Source organism: Marmota marmota, unplaced genomic scaffold, assembly GCF_001458135.2.
Source record: "Marmota marmota marmota unplaced genomic scaffold, marMar, whole genome shotgun sequence".
In the NCBI taxonomy this organism is placed as follows: Eukaryota; Metazoa; Chordata; class Mammalia; order Rodentia; family Sciuridae; genus Marmota; species Marmota marmota.
In genome coordinates, this window is record NW_026000048.1 from 10,440,651 (window position 1) to 10,451,104 (window position 10,454).

The 10,454-nt window shown below is 38.0% G+C and overlaps 1 protein-coding gene across 9 annotated transcripts in view; it reads left to right on the forward strand.

Moving 5' to 3' along the window:
- Celf2 (CUGBP Elav-like family member 2) overlaps positions 1–10,454 on the forward strand; it is a 788,139-nt gene that overhangs the window by 434,673 nt on the left and 343,012 nt on the right. For 3 of the 9 annotated variants that reach the window (XM_048812768.1, XM_048812777.1, XM_048812778.1), the window contains exon 1: positions 2,169–2,263. The exons of the other annotated variants lie outside the window; for them this stretch is intronic. In XM_048812768.1, coding sequence (XP_048668725.1) covers positions 2,229–2,263 — 35 coding nt within the window. In that variant the 5' untranslated portion in view covers positions 2,169–2,228. Of the gene's footprint in view, positions 1–2,168; positions 2,264–10,454 lie in introns of those variants that run through there. 9 annotated transcript variants of the gene reach the window in all.

Consider the following 10,454-nt stretch of genomic DNA (forward strand, 5'->3'; position numbering starts at 1 on the left):
TAGCTCAAACTTGGATCTAAATGTATTTCTGCTGTTTATAAGCAGTGTGACCTGAAGCACATTTCTTAACTCCTCTGAACCTCACTATTGACTCGTCTCCCATGGGTTTAAATATTATCTATAAGACAGGACTTTGAGGTAGTGCAATGACCCGTCTTACATTAAATTACCCACAAAAGAGGCTTGCACATAGAAGGTGTCCCTTTATATCACATCCTTTTAGGAGGAGCCAAACTCTATCTCCCTATGACTTCTATGAATGGCCTTCACTCTGTCCTCTGAGCACTTCAGGATCTTCCAAAGGGGAATTCTCAAATTACTCAAAGGCAAGCCACCTTGCTCCCCAAACTCTCTTTGGTACTCTGAAGTTCTTGACTTTTTCATATATGATAAATGTTAGTCTCTTCACCATTTAAACCAGTCCTTCCACTAATTCACTGAAACTGGTTTATACATTTAGATATGACCTAAGGTGCCAGTTAATTTATTGAAAGAAGTATATTACAGGTAATGGTCCATTAGTGCTGTGGTAGAATGAACATTTTGTGCATATGTATCTTCTGGGAGTCATTCACTCTCTGAAGGATGATCTGAGATGTCTTTTGTTTGAATATAAGAGGATGGATTCATTCGACCATGAATTTAAAGCTATCAGAAAATATACTAGAATCACCAGGGTCTGTTTAAACAACCATCAAGTTTTTGATCAGTGAGCTCTCTCTGTCTCCCCACCCTTCTCCCTCTAGAAAGGAGGAAGAGGTCAAGTCGGTGAGTGACCTCTTACCTGGAGGACACTTTATTGATGACTTCTGCTCTCCCTGCCTTGTAGTAAAAATGCCTAATCAGCTAAATTCTCCAGTTTCTCATTATTCACGTAACTTCAGAAGAGTTGGTAAATGGTGGATAGAAACTAGTTTGGAGATCAGAAGAGACACAGACCTTTTACCACACTTTTTTTTTTCTTTCGTTTTTCCCGTCTCCCTAATTGGGATCAGATTCTCTACTGTCTTCTTTTCACCAACCCATGGTGAGATTAATCAGAGGAAAATCGCTTTGCAAAGCCTTGTTTGTGTCACCATTCTCCTTATCTCTTTCAGAGGGTTGTTATGACTCGAGGAACGTTTGAGAAATGTTCCAAGGGCTGGGATAAAGTAGATAGATTAAATGTGAATGATTCTTTAGGAATCAGTAATTGAGCCTAGCCGAAAGCTGTAACTTGTCAAAGAAGTGTTTACACCAGACTAAGCATGTATCTGTCTCTTTGTTTCTCTGTCTGTCCATCTGTCTGGAGAGAAGGGCATGGGGCAGGATTTAACATGTTTCAACAGAACAGAAAAACTTGTTCAAGCATGAGGGAGATGTTTCACTGAAATCTTGCTTGGCTTATTCCCAGAGATCTGGCTTCTCCTGGGCTTTGAAGCAGAATTCTCAGGGATTTATCCTCAGAAGGACTATGTGGATAAATTTGGCTGCTTCTAGAATGAACCACATTTTAAAAAGGGAAAACAGAACAAACTGTGGAGTCAGAAAGATGGGAATGAGAAACCCAGCCATCTGCCCAAGAGATTTTGCTCCCCTACCTGGGTTCTTTGTGGCAGCTCCTAGAGTGTGGAGTGTCCTGGTGAAGCTGTGACAATAGGCCTCTAATTTAGAAAGCCTATTGCCTTGTCCTACATTTTGAAGTGTCACCTCATGCTCTGCCTCTCAAATGTGTTAGAAAACAAAGAAAGAATAGGGCCACACTATCACCATGATATTTCTATGCATAGGGCTTTTGATGGCATGTTACAAGACAAAGTTAGCACATTTTTCCAGTCCCAAGTAGTCCGAAGTCCATTTGCCTTTAACGGGAGACTGTGATCCATCCATAAATACTTGCTGTGCATTTACAACACTTAGAGTTCTTTCCAGAAGAAAACCAGTGTTTTCTTTAAAAGTGACATATGTGTTACATGGAAGAACCATAAGGCTCTAACTGGGTAACTCATCCAACATGGCAGGCCAAACTGAAATTCCTGGAACATTCTTGAATCTCTAGTCTGTGTTATTCAGTGCAGTGGATTTTAACCATCTTCCTAAGACTGAATACCACATTTTTTCTCCTTGGGTCATTCTGGCCCATCATCAGAAAATACTGTTATCACATAAATATTGCCTGTCCTTTTCAGAGACACAGAATGACCCAGACCCCAGAGGAAGTTACCATAGATTATTTCTGTTTGTGAAAAATGTTTTTTCAATCTTCTGGACGAAAGAGCATGAGGTAGGTGAAAACTGTTAGAACATTGAATTATCGTTTTTCCTTTTCAATTAGCACCCGTTGCTGTCACCTTGTGTGACCCAAACTGAAAAAGGATTAGCATCAGTATGCTTTCATCCCAACATGGTAGTTATCAAAGTAAGTACACACTATCAGAATGCCTGCTATTGGCTCCAAAACTTTCCAGTCACTCAGAATGGTATTAAACAGTGGTTGGGAGGCTATAGCCAGAGTAAACTTCTTAGCTGACCTTTTAGCTGGTGGGATCCTCCTTCTTCAGGACACTGGAGCACCACCAGCAGGAGCTGGTCACACTGAAAGAGTTTTCTGTAAGTGTGCTGTAAGAACCATGGTGGAGGAATTCCTACAATCTGAGGGACAGAAAGAGTCTTCTTTATTATTCAGATCACTTGAAGACAGCACTTTCTTTGAGGCACTGAACCAAATGGACTGCCATCCCAAGCAAAAAACTCCAACTGATCGGTATTCATCCTTTGTCCAGTACCCGCCCAGGAGAAACAATATACTGTTAAAGCTGGTTGTTAGAACATTCTGTCAAATGGAAACTTCTATTAATTGATATAACCATGCTTCACTGGGCATAGTGGAAATTGAGGTTCGTAATGGTGGCCTAGAGTCAATGAAAATTTCTGAAATGTCTTGAATCATCAGAGAAAGATTAAAATTGTCCAGTGTTGTTTTAGTGTTAAGTGTATTTTATTGTATTCCATATCTGGCAAATTGGTAATGCATACCTAGTATTTTTGATAATATTCTATTAAACTGAGTGTTTGATCTGACGTGACATCCCATTTCCCAACAGAACAGGGGAGCAGAGCCTTCTCGTTATAGCTGGCTAGTTGTTCTGCTCTAGGCAGAGTTAGGTCATTCTCATTTTTTTATTGCAAAACATTAGGTATGAGCTGAAATCTACCTCCTTTTTCTTTATAATTGGGCATTAGCTTCATAGATTTGAATACACTAGGCACATTTTAAAGGCAAATATTGTAAGTGGTCATGTGCCCCTAGCCAGAGGACTAAGTGCTCCTAAATTTCTCAAAGTTCAGCATTCTTTTTGGCTAGTGGGATTAAAGAGGACATAAGGATGGATTTCTTTCATTGCCTTCATATCTTTATTTCTTTAGCTCAGCCCCTATCTGGTCAATGTACTTTGATTTTTCTTATGATCTTACTTTTTTTTTTTTTGACCTGATGAAGGCCAAAGAGTTCATTTGGAATCGAAAGGCTTCTGTTTTTCTTTTCCTTGGGGGGAGGAGGTGGGGAATAGGGGGAGAAGAGGTAAATCTTAAGTAGGTGAGGGGATTTAGTGTTGGGAGATAATGATTTCAAATTTTAAAGGAGACCCAAAGGAAAGCTGACCTCATTTTATTGGCAGAAGATTACACTGTGTATTTATAGTTTGTGATATTGACTTCCTGAAGAGAAAAACTAAAAATATATTGTGACATGTTACCATATTAAAGAAAAGAGTGGGTGACATTGCACCCAGGTCAAATTCTTTATTTGACTAATTAAACAGTACCACAAGTTGCATTGAAGATTGATTTTGTTTTGTTTTTGAAAAAAAAAAAGATGTTTGAAATCTTTTCCACATTATTTAATTTTAGTTTCTTATGTTAAACTTTCATTTTCTTCCTGGGTTTCCCACCCCCACCTCTCTCTCTTTTTTTTCTCCAATCCAAGTATGAAAGAAAAACAAACAGCAGATCTAAGATTTTAAAAGCCTCTTCTGTCCCATTTCTAATGTACAAGCCCATCCTGTCATATGATAGAGGTTTCAGAAGAAACTGAATGGCATGCTGGGAAGCCGTCCTGTGTGCCTGGCTTGTCTGCCAGGCTGAAGTCACTCACAAAGCCTTAAAGGCCTCTGGGAACCACTACCTGTTTTTAAGATGAGACCATCATTCTGCCAGAAGAGGCTTTTGTGCTTGAAGTAACAGAGAAAATTTACCATAACAAGAAATCTCTTTCCAACATCAAAAGGGAAGAAATAAAGATAGAAGAAAGATAATAGGGGGAAATTAGGAGGAAAAAAAATTAACATCTTTTCCAAGCCCCCCAAATCTTTGACTAATGCGAAAGTAGATTCTGTCTTGTAGCATGCCATCTGTTGTCTTGGTTCCAAGTGTCATGTTTTAATTGAATCTGAAACACCATCCTGGTAAGCCAAATGGATTCACCTTCTCCAGGAGTAAATTCTTTTTCAGTCAAAACTGAAAAAAACAACTTCCTTATTTTCCACACATAGGCTATCGTCTTTAAGCTTGTCCGATTAATAGGGTCTTTACCATCTCACCATGAAAAGTTAGAACTTTTCCTTGAAATTTGTCAGGAATGCATGTTAAAAGCAATCCATGGAGCTAAAAACTCCAAGAATTGGAGGACAATTCATACTGGCTAGTATTTGCCTGATAGTGTGACATCTCTACAGAGTTCCTCTGTAGATGGACCTATTGCATCCATTATATTTTGAAGATGAATATAATGATGAATTATTTCTTGTTTAGAAAATTTTTAGTCATTGGTCTCTTGAAAAATGATATAGTAGCTCATTAACTGGATTTAATTTTGACTTTTGAGGACAAGAACCAAATTGAAGTCATTTAAGCTTGCCATAAAGAGGAAAATGTGCCTACCTCAGGTGAAGAAAGGGGCTCATTCCCTAACATGGTCTCTCTGTGTTGATCTAAATTTGAATGTAGCAGCACATTCACAACCTTCTGCCTTCTATAAGCGCATCCTGGCAATCTACCCGCTGGAAATGCCTCATGGAAGCATTTACTAAGTTCCCAACATATTTACAGTGGTCAAAAAGATTCAGAAAGATTCTTTCCTAGACCGCAATATAAATTCTAGCACCATGTGTTCCAGCTCAGCCTGAAAGCATAAATCAGAATCAAAGAGGTATTACAATGGACATTTTATTAGCATTATAAAGCACAGCCAATAAAAATGAAAGAACAATGTTCAAATAATATGATTTTGCTATTACTGAACAAATATGTAATTAAAATCTTTTTCACATCATGATATCCTTTACTTTACAATGAAAGTTCTAAAATCTTTTTCTCAGGCTCCCCTCCTCCACTCTAACTATCGAATTAAGGGTAAATTTGATAATGTCCATAAAAGTGTTTTATGTTTATCAGAATCTAACATGAAAGAAATTGAAGCTATTTGGACTGATGTTATCAGTGATTAGGGGGTAAACTGACCACCTTTGAAGGTAGTTTAACACTTGAAACCTTTAAGATGTCATTTAGTGCCTTGGAAAAGGTAATTTGCTAAATGGAATTTTTGTAACTTAAAAGAATTAATGACCCCCCAAAGTGACCAAATTATCACCTTCTTAGTTTTAGGGTCAGGTGTATAAAATTATATGTGAGGCTGTTCACTTTCAAAGGGATTTGATTTTATGTCATTTCAGAAACTTGAAAAAAATCATTTGGAGTTCTAAAGAAAGCCTTGGGCTTTTGATTTGTCTGTTGTTCATTTTCAGATGTATCTACAGAAGGAATAAGAAAATAGTTTTTTGTTTTGTTTTGTTTTTTTAAATCTCAAACTGAATGAGGCCCTTTCCTCTTCATATTGCCATTTTTGAGTGAACAAAATTATCAAACCTCTCATGCAGAAGCAATGCAGCTTTTTAACTCAAACAATATTGATTATAACACAAATATCTAACTTTCATATAACATTTTAGACTTTACAAAATGCTATCTCACGGTGTCAATATGAATTAGCTTTAAGAATTTTTTTTTTTTTTTTTGGTCAATGAGAAAAGATTGACATGAAAAAAAAATTTTTTTTAACTCTCTTAGCTCTCATGGTGGTGACGATGGTTCAAGGAGAAAGGCCACAGAGTCATTTTCACTGATGATAAAACAGGATATATTAGAGATGCTATTAAGTTTACCTCCAATTCTTAGAGTTAAGAAAAAAGGATTTCACCCTCTTCTTTCTCATTGACCAGAAGAACATCTTGCCTTTCCGTCAGTATTTATTATATATGTGTAAGGTAAATGTTGAATCATATCCAAATAGATATAATTCAATGAATCTAGTCCCCTCTCTTGAATGTTCTGTGGCACCATTTGATTTGTGCTAATTTAATTAATTATTGTCCTACCAGTTTCCTGTTAATCCCATGGCTGTGAGTTTTGCCAACTTGATGGAAAACTCTCAAAAGACATTCTTGAACCTATTTTTGTACTCGCTACAGGGAATCTCATGTATAAGACACTAAGACAGCTTTAGTTGATCCATGATTGCTGTAATTCTTGGCCTAAAGTTAGTAGATACTTGGGTCTCAAGTTTAAACACAGTAACCCTTAGAAACCTTATTAAAACACAATACTAGGACCCACCTCCAGAATTTTTGAAGTAGTAGGCATGGGTAAAGCTGGTAATTTGCATTTCTGAGTTCCCAGGTAATTTTTAAATTGCTGGTTCTGACCACACTTGGAGAAACTTTGCATTAGATTCCTCTTTAAAGTCTCCTCCAAATTTTATTTGATAACACTTAAGACCTCTACCCATTCTAAATTGGGATTTGGGACCACAAGACATTATTCAGAGAAACAAATAGAGTCAAGGAACCTAATGCTAAACCCACAAGTTAACAGACCTAAAAGAAATCAAGCTGAGCTCCAAATATATCAGGCTATGAGTGAATAACTCTGATTGATGACAACAATAATAATAATTTTCTAAATGAGGCTGTATCCCACATCATTAGCACAGCTATTACCCAACTTATGAATGGATCATATTGCACAGTTTATTTGGAATCTCCTGTTTGGAAATTCCAAACAAGAAAAGTGTTTTGCCACGGAATAAATCATGATAAGCAATGGGAACAAATGTCTCCCTACCCAGAATTCACTGGGAGAGAGTTCTACTAGTACTATGGGTCTTACGACTATGTTCCTAGGGGGAAAACCTTAAGATTTACAGTTCTCTACCACCACCAAGTAAAATAGATGAGTAGGGAGGGAGAGGTTACAAGTCTGTTTTGGACCAGAAAGCAACTCACAGGTCCCCTTTGCCCTTCTCCCTTTGTTAGCCAGAAAGTGGTGGGAGAGATTCTGATGCTGTTTTCTCTCATGGCTGCATCAATGAGCCTAGCAAAGCAGGGCAGAAGAGGTCAGGACATGCTGCATGTTATGTGGCATAAAACACTGACAATGTCTTTACGTCAGGTCTGCTTAGATCTATTAGCCATCAGCACTTAGTTTTGTTTCCTCACCCACCTTATCCTATAAGCTCCCATCATGCCCCAAACCCTTCCACTTCACTTTTATTACTCAGATTTACAAAGGACTTACAAATGACTAGATGGGATTTGGGACAACCAATCACCTTTCTTTTAGTGGAAAACCCCAAGCCCTGGAGAGCTGAGCAGGTGTTCTATATTGAACAAGAAAAGACTGAAGATAGAGAACTGGGGAAATGGACCAAGAACAGAACTTGGAAACCAGAGATAGGACCAGAATAACTTCATTAAGTCACCGAGTTGCCCTCAGTCCTGTAGCCCTGTGTCACTGCAGGAATCATCCAGAGCTAGTCCTAGAGTTCCAGTGGACAACATGTTCTCTCTCATTTGGGAGTATAGAAAAGGAGTAGAAGAAAGGCATCATTACTGGCAAATCAGGAAGAGCAACATTCCCACAGCCACCACCTGGTATCATCTGGTATGAACCAGGACAGTTATTCCAAATTGGTTATTTATGAAATGGAAAATTCCTGAGTACCAATACACAGTGTAGGCCAGGAATGGATTTCATTGATTACTAATTCATGCTTTACTACACCTGATGTTGAGAAGTACTACACTTGGAGAAGTAGGCACCAGGAAGGAAGTTGGCATGCTAGGGGCAGTGCCTGTGAGAGGAAATGGGGCCGGGACCAGAAAAGGCAAAGAAAGTGGCCAGGCTGCCATGCACTCCTGACCCCAGGGAAGGAAGGTGGGCAGAAGTATCCTAGATCACAGAGCAGTCTAAGGAGGGCTGAGCAATGCCAATGAGGAGTCCTTGAGCAGAATGTGACTATGAGTGGCCTGGCATCTCCTGGGAAAGAGCCTGTGGAGGATCCCAGCCACACTCAATCGATGGCTGTGAGCAGCCAGTGAGAAGCTTACCATGATGCAAATGAACTCGTGGATTTCAGAGCCAGAGTCTGGGACCATCAATCAATTATACCCATGGCTCGACTGCTGTGAGGGACATGTCTTCCACATAGACCAATAGCCAAAGTGTCTTGGGATAAATGTGGAGGTAACAGTTGTACTTTGTGGTGTGGCCAGTGTAACACTGGTTATTCAAGTTTTTTGAAAATCTGATTCACTATCTTCAGTACTCCTTAGAAAGTAGAGAACCAAATTAAAATCCATTCTAATCTACCCATGATCTAAAAATTGTGCTTTGCAGTTTCAATGATATGTCCCCTCCAGGTGGTTTTAAGGCTGTCTTGTCCTCTCTTTTTCCTTGGGGCTTATTGAAAGGGCAACAAAATGGCAGGACACTGGCAGCCAGAGGAAGAGGGGCAGGCTGGGAAAAAAATTTCCTAACTTAATCATAGCTGCTAAATCGTCAGAAGTTGAAGGCATATCTTTTGTTTATTTCATTTTTTCCCTTAGATTTCCAAAATACTCATTATTTTAACCCCCAGAAATATATCCATGGCTTTTAACTTTGGAGCCCCTAATTTTTTATATATAAAATAATCTGCATTCCATTCCACTGAGTGGAATGCATGATGATGTTTAGAATACCAGCTGCCACCTAGGGATATTACAAAAGTTGAATATGCCTATATCATGCTGATTTTAAACCATGTAAATAATTTGCTTTTTGTTTATTCTTATGTCAAAATGAAGAAATTAGGGCTGGGCTCTCGACTCAGTGATAGAACAGTTGCCTTACACATGTGAGGCACTGGGTTTGATCTTCAGCACCACATAATAATAAATAGATAAAATAAAGGTGTTGTGTCCACATTCAACTAAAAAAATTTTTTTAAAAAGAAATGAGGAATTATTATTTCCAAAACCTAATAGGTATTTGTATATTTTATACGATTGGTATAGAGCACAGAAAAGGATTTCTTTTAGATAACTTTAAAAACCCAAATAATGCAAAGGTTGGCTGAGATGATGAATGGGTGCTGTATTCTAATTCAATTGTATTGCTTTGCATTCTGAGTTCTTCTAGGCTTAAAATAATCTGTAACAAAGATAAGAACATATTAATGGATTTAACTTACAAAGTGATAAAAATTCAGTTATCAGGGGAGGAACCATTTGCTTAATGTTTAATATTATTATTTTCTATTCTTTTTTATTTTTGGTATTGTGGATTGAACACTGGGGTACTTTAGCACTGAAACTACATTCTCAGCCCTTTTTGTTATTGTTTTTGTTTTGTTTTGTTTTTGTTTGTTTGCTTTTTTTTTTTTTTTAAATCAGGCTCTCACTAAGTTGCTGAGACAGGAAGATTTCAAGGTCAGCCTTGAATTTGAGATTCTTCTGCCTCAGCCTCCCAAGTAGCTGGTATGATAGTCATGCACCACTGCAACTGGTTTCATATTTTTTTTCTTGGGAAGAATATATAGATTAAAGGTCAAACCTTTTATGGTTACTGATGAAGTTGTTCTTCATGTTGGTTAAGAAGATAAACTTCTAAAGACTAGAGTTTATACTAAGAATGACTCTAAGAATAAAACCCTTTTTTTTCTTGTTCAAAATTAAAATGCATTAACTAGTTCTAATGATATGCAAATGAGAATAACAAAGACCTGAGTTTTTCTGTTGGGGAGAAAAGCTAAGACTGTGATTGAGATGATGATTCTGACAAGGGTATTCAGGGACAGCTTCAAGTCTGGGCTAGAGATGAGCAATAGGGAAGATAGCAATGGTGAGGAGTCTTCAGGAAATGCCCCTAGGAGGGATTCCTGTATTTGTAGAAGGCAGATTTCTCTCATGTAAAATGGAAACTTGGCCCTTAGAACAATCGATTGTCTGTCAATCAGTCTATCTCCTCAGTTTATATAATAATAATAAACAAACTTCAAACACTACTGTTTTGCTGCCCAAAGGCTACATGCAATATTTCTCTCTTCCTCTCTTTCTCTCTCTCTCTCTCTCTCTCTCTCTCTCTCTCTCTCTCTCTCTCTC